Consider the following 27,644-nt stretch of genomic DNA (forward strand, 5'->3'; position numbering starts at 1 on the left):
ACTCGGGTATATCTATGAATAGTGGAGTACACCCGGGTATATCTATGAATCGTGAAGTATACTCGGGTATATCAATGAATAGTGAAGTATACTCGGGTATATCTATGAATAGTGGAGTACACCCGGGTATATCTATGAATCGTGAAGTATACTCGGGTATATCTATGAATCGTGAAGTATACTCGGGTATATCTATGAATAGTGGAGTATACTCGGGTATATCTATGAATCGTGAAGTATACTCGGGTATATCTATGAATCGTGAAGTATACTCGGGTATATCTATGAATAGTGGAGTATACTCGGGTATATCTATGAATCGTGAAGTATACTCGGGTATATCTATGAATCGTGAAGTATACTCGGGTATATCTATGAATAGTGGAGTATACTCGGGTATATCTATGAATAGTGAAGTATACTCGGGTATATCTATGAATAGTGAAGTATACTCGGGTATATCTATGAATAGTGGAGTATACTCGGGTATATCTATGAATAGTGAAGTATACTCGGGTATATCTATGAATAGTGGAGTACACCCGGGTATATCTATGAATAGTGAAGTATACTCGGGTATATCTATGAATATACTGAGGGTTAGAGTGAGGGAGATATACCTTAAGGGGTTACCATAAAAGAGAAAGGTTAATTAAAGGGGATAAAGCCACTGAGATTTTGTTAAAGCTGTTGATGATGAAGATAGACTTAAGGGGAAACACAGGACTGAGGTAGAGGTAAGGGTTTATCTGGTCCCTTACCACAGTCAGATTTAAGTAGTTAGGATTTAAGTAGTTGAGTTAAGTGACTGATTAAAGCAGGTAATTTGAGTGGTAGATTAAGATGACTAGATTGAAGTGGTTGATTAAGAGAGCCAGATTTAAGTGACTGCTTAAGACAGATTTAAGTAGTTGATTAAGATAACTACATAAAAGTGGTTGATTAAGACAGTTAAATTTAAGTGGTTGATTAAGATAGCTAGATTCAAGTGGATCATTAAGTTAGCTAGATTTAAGTGGTTGATCAAGACAGTTAAATCTAAGTGGTTGATTAAGATAGCTGAATTCAAGAGGTTGATTCAGACAGTTAGATTTAAGTGTATGGTCAACATAGCCCAGTCTATTTGGTAGCTGGTTAACTTAACTATATTTAACCAGCTGGTTGGCCACAGCTAAAAGTGACTTCATGTTAAAAATAGCTCAAAATTACAAGCTCTTGTAGCCACAGAAGCTACAACCCAGCATGGTCATGCTAAAGACTCGCTTGTAGAGTCTTGTAGTTTAGCTATGCTATCCTTTACGCCAATGTTAAAGACTCGCTTGTAGATTTCCTGTAGACGCTTGTAGTCTAGCGTTGTTATCCCTTTTAATGGCTATGTTAAGACCTTTGTTATCCCTTTTAATGGCAATGTTAAGACCTCATTTACAAGCAGCTGTAGCTGGCATAAGGTTCACGTTGCTTCGCTACCCAGCATGGTAATTTTCAAGACTTGCTTGTAGATTCTTGTAGACACTTGTAATCTAGCTATGTTATCCCTTTTAATGGCTATGTTAAGACCTTTGTTATCCCTTTTAATGGCTATGTTAAGACCTTTGTTATCCCTTTTAATGGCTATGTTAAGACTTCGTCTACAACCCCAAGCATGGCCACCCATTAGCATGACCCCACAAGGCTTTCGTGTGTCAAACACGTTCTCTACATTCCTACAGCCGCTTGTTACGTTACCCATGGTCATAGCTCGTTAAGCATTCCCTCTTAGGCTCGACGGTGACGCCTCGTTAAGCATTCACCGCCCGGCTAAGCCGCGCACCCTCGTTAAACTTTAAATGCCAAAAACTCAACTGGGAGAGAAAACGGGGAGTTTTTTTTTTTTATATTTTCTCTGAGCCTACATATCTTTATATATATATATATATATATATATATATATATATATATATATATATATATATATATATATATATATATATATATATATATATATATATATATATACCATAGCCTGAGCCAGGTGGCTATTTTTTTCGACCAAACCCCAAAGGTGGATGAACAGCTGGGTTGACTGTGGGACCGACTGCCGTAATCAGGATTCGAACCTATACCCTCGACCCTGTGCGAACTTAAGCAACTAGATCTGGAAATCTTTATTTGTCGTCTGTGAGAGAATTTCTAAAACAGACTTGCCTTTTCTTTTTGTGAAGTTTTAAGGTTGTGGTTTGAGGGTTTTTTTGGTCGAAAAAAAGAAAATATATATATATAAGGTGTAACATTCTGGCCATATATATTTTTTTTGTTATTAATTCTATCTTTTTTTTTAATTTATTCATTTTTCGTCGGTGTCCAGTCTGGTCTGGTCTGTTTATAATCTCGTTTTTTCTAAAAAAAAACTTTTCTTTGTTCGATTACAGAGTCTCTCTTCATCCCAATCCTTAAGTAGAGTTTAAGTATACTTAATAAATCGCAAGAGATGGTTTCGTGCGACCTTCAAATGAACTGAAACTTTCACTTTAAACGCAAAATTTCTCGCAAGGGAGATTACATATTTCTCCAGCACTCTTAACATATTTATGGGGAAAGTTAACACTAAAACATTTCCTTCTGTGTCAGAGAAAAACGGAATTAATTGCTCCCGCTAACCTCGCGTATTTCTGGACTCCTACGGGGGAGATATAGATAGGGCTATATCTCCTATAAGGGATATAGGGAAAGCTATATCCCTAGAGCTGTATCTTTTATAGGGGATATATATATATATGTATATATATATATATATATATATATATATATATATATATATATATATATATATATATATATATATATATATATATATATATATAAATGGAGGAAGTGAAGTGTTTTAGATATCTGGGAGTGGATCTGTCAGCGGATGGAACCATGGAAGCGGAAGTGGATCATAGGGTGGGGGAGGGGGTGAAAATTTTGGGAGCCTTGAAAAATGTGTGGAAGTCGAGAACATTATCTCGGAAAGCAAAAATGGGTATGTTTGAAGGAATAGTGGTTCCAACAATGTTGTATGGTTGCGAGGCGTGGGCTATGGATAGAGTTGTGCGCAGGAGGATGGATGTGCTGGAAATGAGATGTTTGAGGACAATGTGTGGTGTGAGGTGGTTTGATCGAGTAAGTAACGTAAGGGTAAGAGAGATGTGTGGAAATAAAAAGAGCGTGGTTGAGAGAGCAGAAGAGGGTGTTTTGAAATGGTTTGGGCACATGGAGAGAATGAGTGAGGAAAGATTGACCAAGAGGATATATGTGTCGGAGGTGGAGGGAACGAGGAGAAGAGGGAGACCAAATTGGAGGTGGAAAGATGGAGTGAAAAGGATTTTGTGTGATCGGGGCCTGAACATGCAGGAGGGTGAAAGGAGGGCAAGGAATAGAGTGAATTGGAGCGATGTGGTATACAGGGGTTGACGTGCTGTCAGTGGATTGAATCAAGGCATGTGAAGCGTCCGGGGTAAAACATGGAAAGCTGTGTAGGTATGTATATTTGCGTGTGTGGACGTGTGTATGTACATGTGTATGGGGGGGGTTGGGCCATTTCTTTCGTCTGTTTCCTTGCGCTACCTCGCAACCGCGGGAGACAGCGACGAGGTATAAAAAAAAAAAAAAAAAAAAAAAAAAAAAAAAATATATATATATATATATATATATATATATATATATATATATATATATATATATATATATATATATATATATATATATATATATATATAGGGAGAGCTATATCTTCTGAAGGAGATATAGAGAACTATCTCCTATAGGGATATAGGGAGCTATATCTCCTATAGGAGATACATAGAAAGAACTGTCTCCTATAGACGAACTATATAGAGAGCTATATTTCCTATAGGTGATACATAGAAAGCCGTAACACTTATAGGGGATATAGAAAGCGCTATATCTCCTATAGGGGGTATAGAGAGCGCTATATCTCCTATAGGGGATATATAGAGAGAATCATCCCTGTAGAGGATCTATAGAAAGTTATATCTTCTATATGTGATATAGAGAGAGAACTATATCTCCTATAGGGGATATATATAGCTATATTTCCTGTAGGGGATATAGAGAAAAAGTGGGACGGAAGTATTTAGGGTTTGTGGAATTGTGTGGTGGGTGTATGATGGTAGGGATGATTGTGGTTATGTGGTGGTTGTGTGCTTGTGTGTGTGTGTGTGTGTGTGTGTGTGTGTGTGTGTGGTAGGTGTGGGAGGCACGGTAATCCTGTGTTGGTTGTGTGGTGCGCCACACTCATATTGTGTGTTGGTTGTGTGGTGCGCCACACTCATATTGTGTGTTGGTTGTGTGGTGCGCCACAGTCATATTGTGTGTTGGTTGTGTGGTGCGCCACACTCATATTGTGTGTTGGTTGTGTGGTGCGCCACACTCATATTGTGTGTTGGTTGTGTGGTGCGCCACAGTCATATTGTGTGTTGGTTGTGTGGTGCGCCACACTCATATTGTGTGTTGGTTGTGTGGTGCGCCACAGTCATATTGTGTGTTGGTTGTGTGGTGCGACACAGTCATATTGTGTGTTGGTTGTGTGGTGCGACACAGTCCTATTGTGTGTTGGTTGTGTGGTGCGACACAGTCCTATTGTGTGTTGGTTGTGTGGTGCGCCACAGTCATATTGTGTGTTGGTTGTGTGGTGCGACACAGTCCTATTGTGTGTTGGTTGTGTGGTGCGCCACAGTCATATTGTGTGTTGGTTGTGTGGTGCGACACAGTCCTATTGTGTGTTGGTTGTGTGGTGCGCCACAGTCATATTGTGTGTGGTGTGGGTGAGTGCTTCCAGGAATGTGTGGTCTGCAAAGGCCTTCTGATTGGTGTGGTGGCAAAAGTTGGTGACCTTCTGGAACTGTGGCTAATGTGGTGGTTTGTGTAGTGGTGCAGGGTGGGCGTTCGTGGGTGGGTTGGGTTGTAGGTTAGTGGAGTGGGCGTTGCTGTCTTGGTTAGGTCCTTCCGGGAGTGTAATTAATGTGGCGACGGCTTTGTGTGTGTGTGTGTATATATATATATGAGCAGTCAAACGCCACATAGGGAACCAATCATTGTCCTCCTTCGAGGCCACGTCACTTGGAGCTCCCATCATCTTCCTTCCTCATAGACGAAGCTTATAATATCGACAGGTCTATTCCACTCTTTTAAAAGCCAGTATGTCAGCAATTTTAAAGATCCTGGGATCTCTCTCCTCAGTCCCCACTGATGGAAAAGAGATATGATTGCGTCGAGGGAGTGATATATATAATTGTCTCTTCTGTTGTATATGTGAAAGGTAATTCACAGAATTTAACCTCCAGTTAGTGTCAGGTAAAGTACATATAAAAGGCAATTCACATATTTCCACCATCACTTAGTGTTCGGTAAAGTACATATGAAAGGTAATTCACATATTTCAACCATCACTTAGTCTTTGGTAAAGTACATATAAAAGGTAATTCAAAGAATCTAACCTCCAGTCAGTATCAAGTGTTAATCTCTACCAGCAATATCACGTGTGTACCCTTCTACCTCGCTTGGTAAAAACCACCTCCAAACCAGACATACTGGTAACCCTCTCCTCCAAAACCTTACTTTATCACACAAAACATGTGCAATAACTTCGATATATATGGAGCCATTTTTTCCCTTCGTTTTTTTAGTTGTTAACGAAGGACATGTTTGTCATATATCCCCCAGTACGTTAAGCCTTTTGGTCGATTCTGAAGTTTGGTCCATGCTAAAAAGATTAGACCATGATATATATATATATATATATATATATATATATATATATATATATATATATATATATATATATATATATATATATATATATATATATTTATTTATTTATTTTGCTTTATCGCTGTCTCCCGCGTTAGCGAGGTAGCGCAAGGAAACATAAGAACGAATGGCCCAACCCACCTTGCTCTTATTCACATTTACTCTCAGATTTCTTCTTTCACACACTTTACCCAGCTCAGACACCAGCTTCTGCAGTTTTTCACGCAAATCAGCCACCAGCGCTGTATGATCAGCGAACAACAACTGACTCACTTCCCAAGCTCCCAGACTGCATACTTGCCCCTCTTTTCACTGCTTCTAACAACGTACCTCCCACACCATATATTCTTAATACCTTCCACAGAGCATCTCTATCAACTCTATCATATGCCTTCTCCAAATCCATAAATGCTACATACAAATCCATTTGCTTTTCTAAGTATTTCTCACATACATTCTTCAAGCAAACACCTGATCCACACATCCTCTACCACTTCTGAAACCACACAGCTCTTCCCCAGTCTGATGGTATATATATACATACCAGTGTTTTCAATATTCCGGAAAAATACAGAACATATGTTTTCAGTAAAACGACAAAAAGTAATGGTTCTATCCTGAATATTACTGAGAATATTTTTTGTGTTCACTTTTATACAGTCGTCTTCCTCTTGTTTCTTTACCTGTCTCTGTATTGCTTTATTAGTATATCTAAATCTACGTATATTGTTTATCATCATCTCTGTGACCAGTCTCTCTCATTCTTGTCTTGAAGTTCGGGTTTTTGTCTCTTTATCTCTTTCTATTTCGTGTGAGAACGAGTGTGGTGGTGGTAAGTAGAGTTATGACAGACGTAAAGGGAAGCAGGAAGGTAAATGTCCAAGTGGTGGTTAGAGCAAGAGAGTATGTTAGTAAAGGAGTGGCGAGCGAGGAGGTGAGAGTCCAGAGGGCACGAATCTGCTAGTAGAGTCCAGAGGGTCCGAATCTGCTAGTCAAATTTAAACGCTCTCGGAGTAATAATGTTCCAAGCAGTTTACATCAGCATTTAACTCAATTTTCGCAATTTGATTAAATTGATTCATCCAGCAAGTGCACTAAGTGAATATGTAGGAGAGCAAAACATTCATCAGGCTTTTACACTTAAGTAACATAATTATGCACATATAAGCATCAAGCAATGTTTAGTATAAGAATTAGTGAATAAACATCAAATTTACATTAAAAATCAGATTTTTTTCTCATATCATCTATCCCTGATACCTATATACCATAATTATGTTCATATAAGCGAAGTAATTAGTGAATAAACATCAAATTTACATTAAAAATCAGATTTTTTTCTCATATCATCTATCCCTGATACCTATATACCAATATACCATAATTATGTTCATATAAGCGAAGTAATTAGTGAATAAACATCAAATTTACATTAAAAATCAGATTTTTTTCTCATATCATCTATCCCTGATACCTATATACCATAATTATGTTCATATAAGCGAAGTAATTAGTGACTAAACATCAAATTTACATTAAGAATCAGATTAATTTCTCGTGATATCGTCTACCCTTCATACCTACGTACCATAATTATGTTCACATAAACGAAGCAATTAGCGAATAAACATCAAATTTACATTAAATATTAGATTTTCTCTCCTCACATCTCTGAAGTAAATTAAGACTTATTTGACGAGAGTAATTATTGGTTCACTATATTTCACCTGATATTGAACTGGGTCACAACAACTTTCTCTCTAACGACCAAACTACCCTGAAAGGGATGGCCTTGTTCTGGTGGTGTAAGGATTGTGTATGTGCAAAGTTAGGGCCGGAACGCTGCCTGCCTAACTTCAACCCCCCTTCCACCTCACTCCACCTTCCCCCACTCACCTCGCTCTCCCTCTCCCCTAACCTTCGTCAGAGAGAGAGAGAGAGAGAGAGAGAGAGAGAGAGAGAGAGAGAGAGAGAGAGAGAGAGAGAGAGAGAGAGAGAGAGAGAGAGAGAGAGAGAGAGGAAATAGCATCACTACCCCCCCCCACTTCCTACTTATTGGAGCGTATTCATCTCTCTCCTTTTTTTGAAATGGGTGGGGGGGGGGGGGTGAAAGTGGTAAACAACCCCCTCCCCCTCCCCCTCCCCACCCACCCTCGAAAAATAAGAGAAATTAGTGTAACTGGCCAATCACAAACTCAGCTCACATGTCGTGGTTCAGGGAACAACGAATTTGATTGGAGACTATCTGTCTGTCTGTCTGTCTGTCTGTCTGTCTGTCTGTCTGTCTGATTGTCTGTTTGTCTGTCTGTCTGTCTGTCTGTCTCTCTCTCTCTCTCTCTCTCTCTCTCTCTCTCTCTCTCTCTCTCTCTCTCTCTCTCTCTCTCTCTCTCTCTCTCTCTCTCTCTCTCTCTCTACCCCTCCCTGCCTATCTATCTATCTATCTATCTATCTATCTATCTCTAAGAAAAGTCATTGTCCTGTTTACATAGTAGACAGATTATCGTAGTGATTACAAGCAAGCTCCAGCTTATAGACCAATCGCCATCGAGAGTATATAAAAGTCCCCCACAAACACACACCAATCATCGTTGAGCTTACATACATACCCCTACATGCAGTCCAATCACCATTGAGAGTACATATAATCCCCATCATGTCGACCAATCACCACTGAGGATACATATAATCCCCCACAATCGACCAATCATCACAGGTTATATATACAAGCGTTCCAAGAGCCATTATTGCTAACGACTGAACTGGTTGTTACGTTCTCAGCTCGGGAATGAAAAAAAAACACAGTAAGCATAACCTTAACTCATTCTGATCTCTATAAGTCACTATTTCAGGGCCTCGGTTCGAATCCTATGTCCCATATTCGTATAATGTCATATTATGACACACACACACACACACACATACACACACACACACACATATATATATATATATATATATATATATATATATATATATATATATATATATATATATATATATATATATATATATATATATAAACACACGTTAATAAGAGTGTTGTAGATGTTAAAATGATTTTTTCTTTGTCTTTCCAATTTCCATGATACGTGAAGAGTATTCTGAAGCAACCATAGTTGAGAACATTATCTCTAACTATGGTATTGAACATGAGGCTGGGCCGGTACTCACTCTGTGCAATCAGCTCCTGTACAATCGGGCTTGGCTCTCTCGCACAGTGGTCCCCCATGGCCTGTGTGTGTGGTAAAGAAAAAGAGACATATTAGATAAAAAAGGTTGATGGATTTGCATTATATATCTATATATAAATATATATATATATATATATATATATATATATATATATATATATATATATATATATATATATATATATATATATATATATATATATATATATATATATATATATATATATATATATATATATATATATATATATATATATATATATATATATATATATATATATATATATATATATATATATATATATATATATATATATATATATATATATATATATATTATATATATATATATATATATATATATATATATATATATATATATATATATATATATATATATATATATATATATATATATATATATATATATATATATATATATATATATATATATATATATATATAAAGATGGTGAGGGATTGTTGGAAATACGAACACACATGGGAAGAACATGAACAGTGAGATCCCCTCCGTCTGTTTGGTCGTGCAATTCGCTCGGAGGCAAACAGGACGAAGCTACGAGCCACAGGAGAAATTACACAGCCCTCAGAACAGTCACCGGTTGCCTAGCAACCAGCAAATATACACCAAGATACACACTATACAATAAGATTGTTGATACACTCACCACAACATCCTACGTACATAGTTCTTAAGCAAGGGGATTGCCTCCTTCTCATCTGTACCATCGTATAGCTCATTACCAAATAACAGAGACACACACACAATGAATTATGAAATACCACACACACACCCACACACACACACACACACACACACACACACACACACACCCTTTCCTGGAACTTGGCTTTTGTTAAGAGGAGAGAAATTGAACAGTGGGAATTATTATAGGAAGTTGGCTATGAACTCCTACAGGAACTGCCAATTAAACCTGGCTTGTCACATGGATAGTTCGAACGCGTAGTTAATTAGAGAGACATCAGTCGTTCGAACGATCTCTCTCTCTCTCTCTGCTTTGTAAACACTGCCACTTTGTTGTTAGCTGTGATTGAAATCAGCCTTTGATAGTCGGGGGATGTCAATGGAAGACCCTCCCACTCAGGAGGTACATACATGTAATGCATGCCTTGATATGGGTTGGTCTTCATTACTGGTCTTTTCGTCTCTCTTCTCAGAGAGACCATTGTGGGTGGGTGGGGTTTTTTTATCCCGGTGTGGCGAGGTGATATATAAGGTGAAATGGTACGTGTGGAAAATTTTTTTTTCCACTTTTGTCTTGTATTAATCTCCTAAAACGTTTGTCCTTAGCTCCTCCTTCACCCTGGGTGAAATAAAGAAAAGGAGGCTTTTTAGTTTGATTGTAAATAATGATTTTAATGTTCACCGACATTAGAAACAGTGGTGTGCAGGTTTCTGTAACGTTATATATCTGTTATATGGAACTATATTAGACGCTTGGGTCGTATAGGAATGGTCCAGGACCTATAGAATAGGTCCTATATAATTGGAGTGGTGTAAGGCCTATACGAGTGGTCTGTGGTATGGAGTCTATACAAATGAAGTGGTCCACGTTCTAGATAATAGGAAGAGGGGTGTCTGGGTCCTATAGACTAGGAGTGGTCTGTATTCTGGACCAATAGGAGTGGTCTGTATCCTACACCAGAGGAGTGGTCTGCGTTCTGAACTACAGGGGCCAATCAGATGGTCGTTTTGTGTACAGTTTTGTACAGTCAAATACCTAACTCTTGTTTCATCTGAAGGCCCTATGATTCACAGCCGATCTAGGAACACACGGTTCGTGGATTGGATTACCAGAGTATAATTTCACAATCGAGTCCAATCCATACCCATCGAATCACCAATCGAATCACACCCAAGCAGAGATTGTCTTAAAGGAGATATCATACAGTGCCTCTTTGTTGACAAGAACCTGAAGAGTATAGATTCCAGAACACGGGAGGGTGATTGTGGACATCAGACATTCGAATCCTATGAAGACATTCGAATCCTATGAAGATGTCCCGAATTCTGTGTTTGTTTGGGTGGGAGTCTACACGCCCGCTCTTGCTTTGAATGCGCTCATTGGAGTGTGTAGATTGCCATGAATACATTCATTCAAGCGTATAGATTGAAAGATTAGAACATACGAGTCCGAATTGCCAGCGTTCATAATACCTGTATACCCTTCAAGTCTCGATATATTTTACTCGTATATATGATTTTGGCTCTGAATAATATATCTAATCAGATGAGACATGTCTGTCACAGACATTAACTTCACATTTTAATTATCAGAGGCACACTCGTATACAAATAATGTGATGTAAGTTTATTGAAAAAAATCTGTTTTTTTATCTTTTGACATTTTACCAGATGTCTGAATCTCTCATAACCTTCATATGAAGTCCTGAAACACGTTGTTGTGGTTGTAGAAAATCTAAACAAAAGGACAAATTTTATTTTCTCTCTTAAACAATGAAATTATAATGGGATGAAATTTACTTTTTTAGGCCTCAGAGTATTGAATATCTTTATCCATTAAACGTAATGCGTGGTGTAATGTCATTAATTAAGTCATTACTCTACCCTAATTACTTCAGCATCATAATCGTAAGGTGATTTAGTAATTAACTCTGTGTTGTTATTCTAGGAAAGTTGTAAGAGCGAGGAAGGGAAGGATTAACACATGAACGAATTGGAAATAGAAAAATGGAATTTTCCGGGCGATTCTATAATCTGTGACGTGGCCATATGGCTGGACTGGACCGGGGTCCCACGATACAGGCACACACACACACACACACACACACACACACACACACACACACACACACACACACACACACACACACACACACACACGCAGAGCAATACACGTACAGGCACATAACACACACACACACACACACACACACACACACACACACACACACACACACACACACACAAAACACACACACACAAAAACACACACACACACACACACACACACACACACACACACACACACACACACACACACACACACACACACACACACAGCAATACACGTACAAGCCCTCATGAACACACGCACACACACACACACACACACACACACACACACACACACACACACACACACACACACACACACACACACACACACACACAGAACAATACACGTACAAGCCCCCATGAATACACACACACACACACACACACACACACACACACACACACACACACACACACACACACACACACACACACACACACACACACACACACAACGCCAGAGAGATGCAGTCGCTCATCTTGAAAAAGCAACAGACACAAAGAGAACAAAAGAACACTCGTGAGAGAAAATGGGAAGCAGTATGCTAACTTTCAAAAACCGTGGTAGTTTTCTAGCCAGAGATGGAGCCAAGTTAACCTCAAGTTGACCTTAAGTTACTGAAGGAAGTTCCCAGAATTTTCTCCCTGTTTCAGTAATATTTGTACTGTTTCATATTATTTCCTGTGTCATATCTATATTATCGATCATTTCATCACAAGACTAAAGAGTCATTTGATTACTCTATATCATATATGATCTATGGAGTCATTTGATTAATCTATATCATATATGATCTATGGAGTCATTTGATTATTCTATATCATATATGATCTATAGAATCATTTGATTATTCTATATCTTATATTATGTATAGAGTCATTCAATTATTCTATATCTCATATGATTTATTTGTTTATATAATAGTAATCAAGTAATCAATTCAAATATTCTGAAAAAGCTGTAAGATAATTTTCACATGTAAATATGATAGAGAAAACAATATATTTCAAGCAAGGTAGAGTGTTTATCATCAACTTTCGTCAGTAATTGTACTTCACCGAGTTTTCTTAAGACAGAACAAAAGACTGAAACAAGTCTTTTTACATTTGGTATAGAATAAAACATCTGACTCACTCAAATACTTCTTGTAGTAAATGTGTTTTAACATAATTGACGTGAAGTTTGTTATATTTGCATCATTTTGGTGTGTGTGTGTGTGTGTGTGTGTGTGTGTGTGTGTGTGTGTGTGTGTGTGTGTGTGTGTGTGTGTGTGTGTGTGTGTGTGTGTGTTTACATCGTCTATATCATATACTCCACAATTCCCTGACGTTATCCTTGATATCATTTGATATCTAGATCGTCCAAATGGATATCTGTCAACTTTAATGTGTTCCAATCCCTTTAGTTTAGCAGAGTCGCCTGCTGCTGAATTGTGTACGATCCAATAGCATCCGGAATCAATGATGAGGAGATGGATGCATGTCTTACAAACTGTGCCCGTAGCGACACTCACGAGACCTTCTCCTGAGTGAAAGGGAAGAGGTAATGCTGATGAGGCATTATGCATGACACAGATGGATACGACAGTATGTCCATGTCCATGTCGTTCAAGGTGTTGGTTCACCTGCAATTGGTATGAGGTCTTGGGAGTTTATTAGCACAAACAGACATACATATACACACATGGAAACTTATGGATATCTCACACACACATTCACAGACAGGCAGACACACACACAAAAAAGTGTACATATGTATGTATGTATATATATATATATATATATATATATATATATATATATATATATATATATATATATATATATATATATATATATATATATATATATATATATATATATATATATATATATATATATATATATATATATATATATATATATATATATATATATATATATATATATATATATATATATGTAATATCCTACTATCTAGTAACCTTTCTACTTTAAGGACATTATGAAGCTCCGATATTCTACTGACGTAGAGTCAAAATACGGCATTGGAGGTATCTGAAACACACACACACACACCGCTGGAGGGTTGGGGGTTGGGGGGAGGTTGAACTGGGGTTTACTGCTGCGTTGGTAGAGAAATTTATGGTCGGGAAAAGCTTTTAGATAAGAATAATTGGATCTCGTGAGCTGACTCCGATACCATCCAGCAATATGAGGCGCCAGAGCACTCGTACACCCTGCAACCCCAGTGTGCGCTGGCAGATGGTTTACATCTTGTTTATATATCAGGGTTAAGAAATGAGTTCGAAATGAATTTCTTTCATAAGGTTGACTTTTCAACCCATTTCTGATTTCTCTCTTAGTATTTCATTTCAATTGGGATTTCTATACCAGAATTCGGTAATGTTTTTCAAATATTGATCCTCGAATGAGGATTAATTGTTGAACACAACAACCACACCCACACACACACACACACACACACACACACACACACACACACACACACACACACACACACACACACACCCTCTCTCTCTCTCTCTCTGATAATCATGATGGAAGGAAAGCATTACATTTCTTTAAGGCCCTTCTGCACGGGTGCTGAGAGTACTTGGAGGAGATTGGCAATAAGTTGAGTGAAGGAGTGAGTAGCTCTATAGAGCCTAATGAACTCTGGCAGGCAGAAGGTGGTGTAAGGTAAGACCATGTTTCGTAATTGGAGAGCTTCTGGTATATCCTGGTTGAAAAGCTTCTATAGAGTTCCGGTGGAGGTCCAGTAGAGCCTGGTAGAGCCTAGCTGGATGGCTGGCTGGCTTTGATAGAGCAATGGTAGAGCCTTGGTAAAGCCTAGCTGGCTGGCTGGCTTTGATAGAGCAATGGTAGAGCCTTGGTAGAGCCTGGCTGGCTGGCTGGCTTTGATAGAGCAATGGTAGAGCCTTGGTAGAGCCTGGCTGGCTGGCTGGCTGGCTTTGATAGAGCAATGGTAGAGCCTTGGTAGAGCCTGGCTGGCTGGCTTTGATAGAGCAATGGTAGAGCCTTGGTAGAGCCTGGTAGAACCTGGCTGGCTGGCTGGCTTTGATAGAGCCCTGGAAGAGCTTGGCTGATTGGCTTTGATAAAGCCATGGTAGATCCTTGGTAGAGCTTGGTAGAGCCTGGATGACTGGCTTCGATAGAGCAATGGTAGAGCCTTGGTAGAGCCTGGCTGGCTGGCTGGCTTTGATAGAGCAATGGTAGAGCCTTGGTAGAGCCTGGCTGGCTGGCTTTGATAGAGCAATGGTAGAGCCTTGGTAGAGCCTGGCTGGCTGGCTGGCTTTGATAGAGCAATGGTAGAGCCTTGGTAGAGCCTGGCTGGCTGGCTGGCTTTGATAGAGCAATGGTAGAGCCTTGGTAGAGCCTGGCTGGCTGGCTGGCTTTGATAGAGCAATGGTAGAGCCTTGGTAGAGCCTGGCTGGCTGGCTTTGATAGAGCAATGGTAGAGCCTTGGTAGAGCCTGGCTGGCTGGCTGGCTTTGATAGAGCAATGGTAGAGCCTTGGTAGAGCCTGGCTGGCTGGCTGGCTTTGATAGAGCAATGGTAGAGCCTTGGTAGAGCCTGGCTGGCTGGCTTTGATAGAGCAATGGTAGAGCCTTGGTAGAGCCTGGCTGGCTGGCTTTGATAGAGCAATGGTAGAGCCTTGGTAGAGCCTGGCTGGCTGGCTGGCTTTGATAGAGCAATGGTAGAGCCTTGGTAGAGCCTGGCTGGCTGGCTGGCTTTGATAGAGCAATGGTAGAGCCTTGGTAGAGCCTGGCTGGCTGGCTGGCTTTGATAGAGCAATGGTAGAGCCTTGGTAGAGCCTGGCTGGCTGGCTTTGATAGAGCAATGGTAGAGCCTTGGTAGAGCCTGGCTGGCTGGCTGGCTTTGATAGAGCAATGGTAGAGCCTTGGTAGAGCCTGGCTGGCTGGCTGGCTTTGATAGAGCAATGGTAGAGCCTTGGTAGAGCCTGGCTGGCTGGCTGGCTTTGATAGAGCAATGGTAGAGCCTTGGTAGAGCCTGGCTGGCTGGCTGGCTTTGATAGAGCAATGGTAGAGCCTTGGTAGAGCCTGGCTGGCTGGCTGGCTTTGATAGAGCAATGGTAGAGCCTTGGTAGAGCCTGGCTGGCTGGCTGGCTTTGATAGAGCAATGGTAGAGCCTTGGTAGAGCCTGGCTGGCTGGCTTTGATAGAGCAATGGTAGAGCCTTGGTAGAGCCTGGCTGGCTGGCTTTGATAGAGCAATGGTAGAGCCTTGGTAGAGCCTGGCTGGCTGGCTTTGATAGAGCAATGGTAGAGCCTTGGTAGAGCCTGGCTGGCTGGCTTTGATAGAGCAATGGTAGAGCCTTGGTAGAGCCTGGCTGGCTGGCTGGCTTTGATAGAGCAATGGTAGAGCCTTGGTAGAGCCTGGCTGGCTGGCTGGCTTTGATAGAGCAATGGTAGAGCCTTGGTAGAGCCTGGCTGGCTGGCTGGCTTTGATAGAGCAATGGTAGAGCCTTGGTAGAGCCTGGCTGGCTGGCTGGCTTTGATAGAGCAATGGTAGAGCCTTGGTAGAGCCTGGCTGGCTGGCTTTGATAGAGCAATGGTAGAGCCTTGGTAGAGCCTGGCTGGCTGGCTGGCTTTGATAGAGCAATGGTAGAGCCTTGGTAGAGCCTGGCTGGCTGGCTGGCTTTGATAGAGCAATGGTAGAGCCTTGGTAGAGCCTGGCTGGCTGGCTGGCTTTGATAGAGCAATGGTAGAGCCTTGGTAGAGCCTGGCTGGCTGGCTTTGATAGAGCAATGGTAGAGCCTTGGTAGAGCCTGGCTGGCTGGCTGGCTTTGATAGAGCAATGGTAGAGCCTTGGTAGAGCCTGGCTGGCTGGCTGGCTTTGATAGAGCAATGGTAGAGCCTTGGTAGAGCCTGGCTGGCTGGCTGGCTTTGATAGAGCAATGGTAGAGCCTTGGTAGAGCCTGGCTGGCTGGCTGGCTTTGATAGAGCAATGGTAGAGCCTTGGTAGAGCCTGGCTGGCTGGCTTTGATAGAGCAATGGTAGAGCCTTGGTAGAGCCTGGCTGGCTGGCTGGCTTTGATAGAGCAATGGTAGAGCCTTGGTAGAGCCTGGCTGGCTGGCTGGCTTTGATAGAGCAATGGTAGAGCCTTGGTAGAGCCTGGCTGGCTGGCTGGCTTTGATAGAGCAATGGTAGAGCCTTGGTAGAGCCTGGCTGGCTGGCTGGCTTTGATAGAGCAATGGTAGAGCCTTGGTAGAGCCTGGCTGGCTGGCTGGCTTTGATAGAGCAATGGTAGAGCCTTGGTAGAGCCTGGCTGGCTGGCTGGCTTTGATAGAGCAATGGTAGAGCCTTGGTAGAGCCTGGCTGGCTGGCTGGCTTTGATAGAGCAATGGTAGAGCCTTGGTAGAGCCTGGCTGGCTGGCTGGCTTTGATAGAGCAATGGTAGAGCCTTGGTAGAGCCTGGCTGGCTGGCTGGCTTTGATAGAGCAATGGTAGAGCCTTGGTAGAGCCTGGCTGGCTGGCTGGCTTTGATAGAGCAATGGTAGAGCCTTGGTAGAGCCTGGCTGGCTGGCTGGCTTTGATAGAGCAATGGTAGAGCCTTGGTAGAGCCTGGCTGGCTGGCTGGCTTTGATAGAGCAATGGTAGAGCCTTGGTAGAGCCTGGCTGGCTGGCTGGCTTTGATAGAGCAATGGTAGAGCCTTGGTAGAGCCTGGCTGGCTGGCTGGCTTTGATAGAGCAATGGTAGAGCCTTGGTAGAGCCTGGCTGGCTGGCTGGCTTTGATAGAGCAATGGTAGAGCCTTGGTAGAGCCTGGCTGGCTGGCTTTGATAGAGCAATGGTAGAGCCTTGGTAGAGCCTGGCTGGCTGGCTGGCTTTGATAGAGCAATGGTAGAGCCTTGGTAGAGCCTGGCTGGCTGGCTGGCTTTGATAGAGCAATGGTAGAGCCTTGGTAGAGCCTGGCTGGCTGGCTGGCTTTGATAGAGCAATGGTAGAGCCTTGGTAGAGCCTGGCTGGCTGGCTGGCTTTGATAGAGCAATGGTAGAGCCTTGGTAGAGCCTGGCTGGCTGGCTGGCTTTGATAGAGCAATGGTAGAGCCTTGGTAGAGCCTGGCTGGCTGGCTGGCTTTGATAGAGCAATGGTAGAGCCTTGGTAGAGCCTGGCTGGCTGGCTGGCTTTGATAGAGCAATGGTAGAGCCTTGGTAGAGCCTGGCTGGCTGGCTGGCTTTGATAGAGCAATGGTAGAGCCTTGGTAGAGCCTGGCTGGCTGGCTGGCTTTGATAGAGCAATGGTAGAGCCTTGGTAAAGCCTAGCTGGCTGGCTGGCTTTGATAGAGCAATGGTAGAGCCTTGGTAGAGCCTGGCTGGCTGGCTGGCTTTGATAGAGCAATGGTAGAGCCTGGTAGAGCCTAGCTGGATGGCTGGCTGGCTTTGATAGAGCAATGGTAGAGCCTTGGTAAAGCCTAGCTGGCTGGCTGGCTTTGATAGAGCAATGGTAGAGCCTTGGTAGAGCCTGGCTGGCTGGCTGGCTTTGATAGAGCAATGGTAGAGCCTTGGTAGAGCCTGGCTGGCTGGCTGGCTTTGATAGAGCAATGGTAGAGCCTTGGTAGGGCCTGGTAGAACCTGGCTGGCTGGCTGGCTTTGATAGAGCCCTGGAAGAGCTTGGCTGATTGGCTTTGATAAAGCCATGGTAGATCCTTGGTAGAGCTTGGTAGAGCCTGGATGACTGGCTTCGATAGAAACCTGGTAAAACCTGGCAAACTGGCTGGCTTTGATAGAGCTCTGGTAGAGCATTTGTAGAGCCTGATGGAGCTTATTAGGAGCGAACATAGCCTAGCGGTAGCGCTCCCGCCTGTTGGACAAGGGTCCCGGGTTCGATCCTGGCTGTTGGAGGTTTATATGTTACATGAAGGTGCGCGTTCCTATGCTCTTTGTTCATATATATATATATATATATATATATATATATATATATATATATGAACAATACATATGTATATATATATATATATATACATATATATATATATATATTAATATATATATATTATTATATATATATTTTTTTTTTTCATATTATTTTCCATTTCTTCTTTTCCTCCTCCAACACAAGTCTTCGTTTACCTGGACCTGCAGTACACAGCGTTCACCACACAGACACCCATCCTCTCCACCAGCGACCGTACTGAGCGTGTGTCTCCAAGAATCATTCTCCACCTCAGTAATAAATGTCACATGACAGAGGGGAGGGGGGTCTCAAATGACAGGGGTCTTGAGGGATCTTGGGTGTGCGAGAGTCAAAGTCGAAATGTTCTCCCTTGAAAGGAATTGAGACATGGCTCTGTTCAGGTCAAAACGCTTTTCCAAAAGACATGGCTTTGGTGGAACGTCTTTGGAAATGGCTTTGAGGAAACCACCATTAGAAAACAGGTATATAAGGGGGTTTCTAAATGATACGTCGACAATATAACATGTACCCAGTAATTTCTAAAATGCACACACACACACACACACACAGACACACACACACACACACACACATATATATATATATATATATATATATATATATATATATATATATATATATATATATATATATATATATATATATATATATTTCTTTCTTTCATACTATTCGCCATTTCCCGCATTAGCGAGGTAGCGTTAAGAACAGAGGACTGGGCCTTAGAGGGAATATCCTCACCTGACCCCCTTCTCTGTTCCTTCTTTTGGAAAATTAAAAAAAAACGAGAGGGGAGGATTTCCAGCCACCCGCTCCCTCCCCTTTTAGTCGCCTTCTACGACACGCAGGGAATACGTGGGAAGTATTCTTTCTCCCCTATCCCCAGGGATATATATATATATATATATATATATATATATATATATATATATATATATATATATATATATATATATATATATATATATATATATATATAGAGAGAGAGAGAGAGAGAGAGAGAGAGAGAGAGACATAAGAACTGGCACTGTCATTCATCCCATGTCGTTATAAATTCCTCCTATTTAACTATAGTCTTTTCTTTGAATTATTGTTATTATTTCGTATATACTTTATGATGACGTTTATTGCTGCTTGATAACATAACACAACAAGTTTTATTTGTACAGCCGGATATTAAGGGTACAATTAACTTATAATTTCCGTTTCATTATGACTGGGTATCAATTCTGGTATTTTATGGCTGTATTTGTGTCTGGTTTGGGAAATATATGCCTCATTAATTCTACGTATTTGATCATCATTTTACATTCTTTCTTTTTTTTTTTAAGATTTTCATTTTCATTATCATTCAGTCTTCCCTCTTTACACTCTTTCATTCTTTTTTCTTAATTCTTCGTCATTTATGAATCATTACTTTTCTCAGTATCTTTCGGTATTTTCATTTTCCATCTCATTTCATTCTCAGACATTTCTGTCTCTCATTCACCTGCCTTCATTTTCTATCTCATTTCACACCCCTTTCCTCATTTTCTCCCTCATTACTGCTTCTTATGAGGTTTATTCCCATGGCGATTAAGCTTTACACATTTTTGCCCATGCAGCGTTGAGTTTCTGCCCTCATACACATACTTTTTTTTCAAGCCGACTTTCAGAAGTACACATGACAAAAGAATTATCTTCACGGATGTGTCCGATGGATTTCAAATTGAACGCTACGACTCTCGTTGTCTCCTTAGGGCTGTCAAAATCCTTCATCCGTTGTGTCATATTGTATAACACGGATATGTGAGGATAACTTTTTTGTTGGGTGTACATTTTATGGAGCTGGCGGGGTCAAGGAAGGAGAGAAGATGGGATAAAGAGGGAGATAAAGGAAGGAAGATAAGGGTAAAGAAATCAAGTAAATAAGTAACGAAGAGGAAGAAGGGAAGAGTGTAGGTAAAGATAACAAAGATAACAGGAGATGAAATATACGTATTGGGGATCATACACTCTCTACTGGGAATAAAGTGACAAAGATGATAATTAAAAGTTATATTTAATGAGAGAATAAGATTATGAATGACAGAATGATTAGTCAAACAGTAAGAAAAAGCATTAAGGAAAATGTTGAGAACCATTTGTATATATATATATATATATATATATATATATATATATATATATATATATATATATATGTATATATATATATATATATATATATATATATATATATATATATATATATATATATATATATATATATATATTCTTTTTAAACTATTCGCCATTTCCCGCGTTAGCGAGGTAGCGTTAAGAACAGAGAACTGGGCCTTTTTTGGAATATCCTCACCTGGCCCCCTCTGTTCCTTCTTTTGGAAAATTAAAAAAAAAAAGAGAGGGGAGGATTTCCATATATATATATATATATATATATATATATATATATATATATATATATTTTTTTTTTTTTCATACGATTCGCCATTTCCCGCATTTGCGAGGTAGCGTTAAGAACAGAGGACTGGGCCTTAGAGGGAAAATCCTCACCTGGCCCCCTTCTCTGTTCCTTCTTTTGGAAAATTAAAAAAAAAAAAACGAGAGGGGAGGATTTCCAGCCACCCGCTCCCTCCCCTTTTAGTCGCCTTCTACGACACGCAGGGAATACGTGGGAAGTATTCTTTCTCCCCTATCCCCAGGGATAATATATATATATATATATACATATATATATATATATATATATATATATATATATATATATATATATATGTATATATATATATATATATATATATATATATATATATATATATATATATATATATATATATATATATATATATATATATATATATATATATATATATATATAGACAGCATGCGAAATATGAATGTACTATTGTATAGTAAATTTATAATGGATCGAATATATCTCAAATGAAAATTGACTTTAACATGCACGTATCATTTGTGAAGGAAATGAAATCTTAAATATTGCAAGTGGGTGTTGAGGGTAGTGAAACGTGGGTAGTGAAAACCGCAGAGTTTTTCCTGTGTTGCGTCTTGTTAAACGTGGATTGTGTATACCGTAGAGTTTTGTCAATAATGTGGACTTTCGAGAATGGAAATTGAATCTTGTTTAATATCACTAAATGTGGAGAGAAAATGCTCACGTCCATTTCTATAAGTGCATATGTGTGTATTTGTGTATGTACAAGTATATATATCATATTTACTTTCAACTCTTTCTTTGTACATTAACCTATATATATAAACAAATCAGCCAACTGTAAAATCGATTAAGTTTATACAATATACAACATATTGACTTCAAAATAGATAAGTTACTTATGGTGAAACTTATATGTTAAGTATCGTAAAGGTTCTTTTATAAGGTAGAATTGTGTGAGGTTGTGAAATTTGGATTATTACTAGCGTATAGTTTCTACCCACATTGTTGTTAAACGTGCATGGGAAATTTGGTAGACTTTTTCCATTGTATGCTCTGTGGAGGTCGAATATATCTTGCACCTTCGATGTGTATGAATATGTACGTACGTGAGCGTGTATGAACATATGTGTGTATATGAGTGGATGGGTCTTTCGTCGTCTGTTTCCTGGCGCTATCTCTCTGACGCGGGAAATGCCGATCAACTGTAAGATATATATATATATATATATATATATATATATATATATATATATATATATATATATATATATATATATATATATATAGAAAGAGAGATAGCATATAGTATTGATATCAAATTGATGGAGACCATTCACCATTGAGCGCCCAGGGTTCGACTCCAGGTCACCAGGGAGTCATTATGGTGTTCTATTCAGTCAGCCACGACGGTACAAAGACCCAGACCGACCCATTGTCTAATGACCTCAACCCTCCAACGTGACCTGATATGAACTTTAACGACGCGTGTCTCTGGAATTGATCTAGGCTTGCTCTGTGGGTCGTGTGTGGACGAGGGGGTCTCTTCTTCCTCCTCCTCCTCCTCCTCCTCCCTCCTCACACACACACACCCAAGATCACGTGACTAAGGGAGTTGGGGGGATGGGATGGGATGTATCACTGGGCTGTGGGTTTATCTCGAGATGGAGAGCTTATGTCCGAAGGGATCTGGGGGATTGATCGGCACCGTGCAGCTATTATTGTAGCCGGGGTTCGATTCCCCGACACTCAGTGGTGAACTGGCTGCATATATATATATATATATATATATATATATATATATATATATATATATATATATATATATATATATATATATATATATATATATATATATATATATATATATATATATATATATACATATCTTTTTTTTTCTTTCATTTAAACTATTCGCCATTTCCCGCGTTAGCGAGGTAGCGTTAAGAACAGAGGACTGGGCCTTTTTTGGAATATCCTCACCTGGCCCCCTTCTCTGTTCCCTCTTTTGGAAAATTAAAAAAAAAACGAGAGGGGAGGATTTCCAGCCCCCCGCTCCCTCCCCTTTCAGTCGCCTTCTACGACACGCAGGGAATACGTGGGAAGTATTCTTAATCCCCTATCCCCAGGGATAATATATATATATATATATATATATATATATATATATATATATATATATATATATATATATATATATATATAGTAATATATATATATATATTACTATCCCTAGATTGACATGTATCATTTCGCCTCTACAATGGAAGGAAAAAAGGAAAATTTTTCCACACATATTCCCCCCATATTATTTCCCTCCTGCGCTTGCCCCATTACCCCCCCTCCCCCCCTTTTAATCCTAATAGCATCAAGGACTGCCATGTAAGAGCCTATCAGCCAGAGTGGTAATTACCACCCAGCTGTAGGTTGTGATACGAGAGCTTTGATGACGAACTCGCGTGGGAAAATACTGAAGGTAAAAAAAAAAATAGAAAAAGTAATTAGATAATCTGTAAATATGATCTCGTGGGATTATTTTTTTTTTGTCTATCCTCAGTTCTCACCACTTGCAAGGTAAACGATCAATAATGTAATCCCTATTTACTGACTGATCGTCACAGGAGATTATTTACAGTGATTATATTGGATAATTGGAATTATATTATGATTATTTACAGTGGTTATATTGGATATTTGGAATTATATTATGATTATTTACAGTAGTTATATTGGATATTTGGAATTATATTATGATTATTTACAGTAGTTATATTGGATATTTGGAATTATATTATGATTATTTACAGTAGTTATATTGGATATTTGGAATTATATTATGATTATTTACAGTAGTTATATTGGATATTTGGAATTATATTATGATTATTTACAGTAGTTATATTGGATATTTGGAATTATATTATGATTATTTACAGTAGTTATATTGGATATTTGGAATTATATTATGATTATTTACAGTAGTTATATTGGATAATTGGAATTATATTATGATTATTTACAGTAGTTATATTGGATAATTGGAATTATATTATGATTATTTACAGTAGTTATATTGGATAATTGGAATTATATTATGATTATTTACAGTAGTTATATTGGATATTTGGAATTATATTATGATTATTTACAGTAGTTATATTGGATATTTGGAATTATATTATGATTATTTACAGTAGTTATATTGGATATTTGGAATTATATTATGATTATTTACAGTAGTTATATTGGATATTTGGAATTATATTATGATTATTTACAGTAGTTATATTGGATAATTGGAATTATATTATGATTATTTACAGTAGTTATATTGGATAATTGGAATTATATTATGATTATTTACAGTAGTTATATTGGATATTTGGAATTATATTATGATTATTTACAGTAGTTATATTGGATATTTGGAATTATATTATGATTATTTACAGTAGTTATATTGGATATTTGGAATTATATTATGATTATTTACAGTAGTTATATTGGATATTTGGAATTATATTATGATTATTTACAGTAGTTATATTGGATATTTGGAATTATATTATGATTATTTACAGTAGTTATATTGGATATTTGGAATTATATTATGATTATTTACAGTAGTTATATTGGATATTTGGAATTATATTATGATTATTTACAGTAGTTATATTGGATATTTGGAATTATATTATGATTATTTACAGTAGTTATATTGGATATTTGGAATTATATTATGATTATTTACAGTAGTTATATTGGATATTTGGAATTATATTATGATTATTTACAGTAGTTATATTGGATATTTGGAATTATATTATGATTATTTACAGTAGTTATATTGGATATTTGGAATTATATTATGATTATTTACAGTAGTTATATTGGATATTTGGAATTATAAGTATGATTATTTGATTATTTGCAGTAGTTATATTGAATATTTGGAATTATATTATGATTATTTACAGTAGTTATATTGGATATTTGGAATTATATTATGATTATTTACAGTAGTTATATTGGATATTTGGAATTATATTATGATTATTTACAGTAGTTATATTGGATATTTGGAATTATATTATGATTATTTACAGTAGTTATATTGGATATTTGGAATTATATTATGATTATTTACAGTGGTTATATTGGATATTTGGAATTATATTATGATTATTTACAGTGGTTATATTGGATATTTGGAATCATATTATGATCATTTCCAGCAATTATACTGGATGATCTGGAATTATATTGACAGTAATTATATCAGATATCCGGAATAATGTAATTACTTGGGTAATAATAGTTCGTGGTAAAAAAAAAAAAATATGAAAACACAGCTTTCATCAAATTTGTCTTTTAGTCAAACGCAGCAAAATATATATCACCAAAAATAATAAAAAAATGTGAAGCACTCAGCTTTGGCGTGGTAGACGAACGAATTGCCCTTCCCCCCTCAATTGCCCTTCCCCCCTCAATTGCCCTCCCCCCCAAAAAAAAAGTAAAATGTATTTTTTTTCGGTTTTGATTGTAATACGTTTGTGCCACATGATTCGCGAAGCAGTTGGCCAATCGTTGCCGCGCTTGGCGGACCGGAGTCCCCATCAGCCAATCACAATTGCAAATAGTTTACGAGTTTGTTTATATCCAGCAGGGTTGAAAGTACACGCACACACACACGTACACACGTACACATACACACACACACACACACACACACACACACACACACACATACACACACACACACACACACACACACACACGGTATAGTACCGTAGGGGCAAAAATGTATAGAAGGATTTAGCAAATCTAAGTTTTCGAAAGCTATAGAAATGAATATAGAAATGAATGATTGCACAGCATAGTTTAGCTGAGGGATTATTGCCAAGCGCATTCTCTCTCTCTCTCTCTCTCTCTCTCTCTCTCTCTCTCTCTCTCTCTCTCTCTCTCTCTCTCTCTCTCGACACATATATAGAAATAGACATACGATATCTACCACGTTCGCTGGGAAAGACAGGCGCTGGTTACTGGTGCCACAGACGAGTGTACAAACTCTCATATGGCGCAAATATTAGATTTTTTTTTTTTCCCCCCATACTTTATTACTTCTCAGGTGAGATGAGGAGAAGGCAAGGCATGTCAGGTTAGGATCTACAGTCATCCTAGAAAGCCAAAAGTTGTTGTAAGTATGTGGCAGTCGAAGAGGGAGTGGAAGACCCCGTTCTGTGTGTGTTGTGACCCTGCAGATGGAGTGGTCGGTCAGTTGGTTCGCTGTGAGAACTTGCATGAACGAGCGAGAGTTTCAGTCAATAAGGCTTAGCCAGTGAGTAATTCAATTCCCGTTTTTTCTCTTTTGTCCTTCTATTGAAGGATATTCTAGGTAAGTCTCCCCTGATTAAAACCCGTTGAGGTAAAATTTCTATATATGTGTACTGGTGAGAAATTGATGACCCATTCTAGGAAAATGTCATATATTGGCTTAGATATATACACAAATGTATGTGCCTCTGCTCAGTAATGACTCAAGTCTATAATGATCGTAATTGCATCCATTTACGGTCCTTTGGAGTTAGAAAATAAGGCGCAGGTCTTACGAAACGATGGTAGAATCGTTTGAATAGAAAATGCTCCTTGGCATTTATATTCTCCCTTTGGCCCATCACCTCTCGCCCTGTGTTCAAAATGAGCCTCACGCACTCCCACGAACCAGCGGGTGATAAAGGAATTAATGATAAAAAAAAAGGAAGGGGAAAACACAGCTGATTGATCAAGGTAATAAACGAGTCAAAATCAGCTGTTGGACTTGGGGAGGAACGTAAACAAATCAGCTGGCTTGGTTCAACCCCCGCGAGGCCCCGCTTGGCAACAATACACGACTTGAGGTAAACAAACATGGGCTTGTCGGGCAACGCCAGGGGGGGGGGGGGGGTTCAGTAGGGGGGAGGGGGGGTACTGGTTGGTAGGGTGAGTGTGGGGGTTATTGACCGGTGGTGGTACGCGGGTGAATCCATTAAGTTAATATCAAGTTCTGTTCCTCATTCTAATCCATTAAGTTAATATCAAGTTCTGTTCCTCATTCTAATCCATTAAGTTAATATCAAGTTCTGTTCCTCATTCTAATCCATTAAGTTAATATCAAGTTCTGTTCCTCATTCTAATCCATTAAGTTAATATCAAGTTCTGTTCCTCATTCTAATCCATTAAGTTAATATCAAGTTCTGTTCCTCATTCTAATCCATTAAGTTAATATCAAGTTCTGTTCCTCATTCTAATCCATTAAGTTAATATCAAGTTCTGTTCCTCATTCTAATCCATTAAGTTAATATCAAGTTCTGTTCCTCATTCTAATCCATTAAGTTAATATCAAGTTCTGTTCCTCATTCTAATCCATTAAGTTAATATCAAGTTCTGTTCCTCATTCTAATCCATTAAG

At 38.8% G+C, this 27,644-nt stretch overlaps 1 protein-coding gene across 1 annotated transcript in view; it reads right to left on the bottom strand.

Annotated features, from left to right (window-relative positions):
- LOC139762793 (uncharacterized) overlaps nt 1–27,644 on the bottom strand; it is a 170,056-nt gene that overhangs the window by 92,100 nt on the left and 50,312 nt on the right. The window contains 1 exon segment of the mRNA XM_071687949.1: nt 8,962–9,022. Within this exon segment, the coding sequence (XP_071544050.1) occupies nt 8,962–9,022 (61 nt within the window).

This window comes from Panulirus ornatus, chromosome 44 (genome assembly GCF_036320965.1).
Source record: "Panulirus ornatus isolate Po-2019 chromosome 44, ASM3632096v1, whole genome shotgun sequence".
Classification (NCBI taxonomy): domain Eukaryota; kingdom Metazoa; phylum Arthropoda; class Malacostraca; order Decapoda; family Palinuridae; genus Panulirus; species Panulirus ornatus.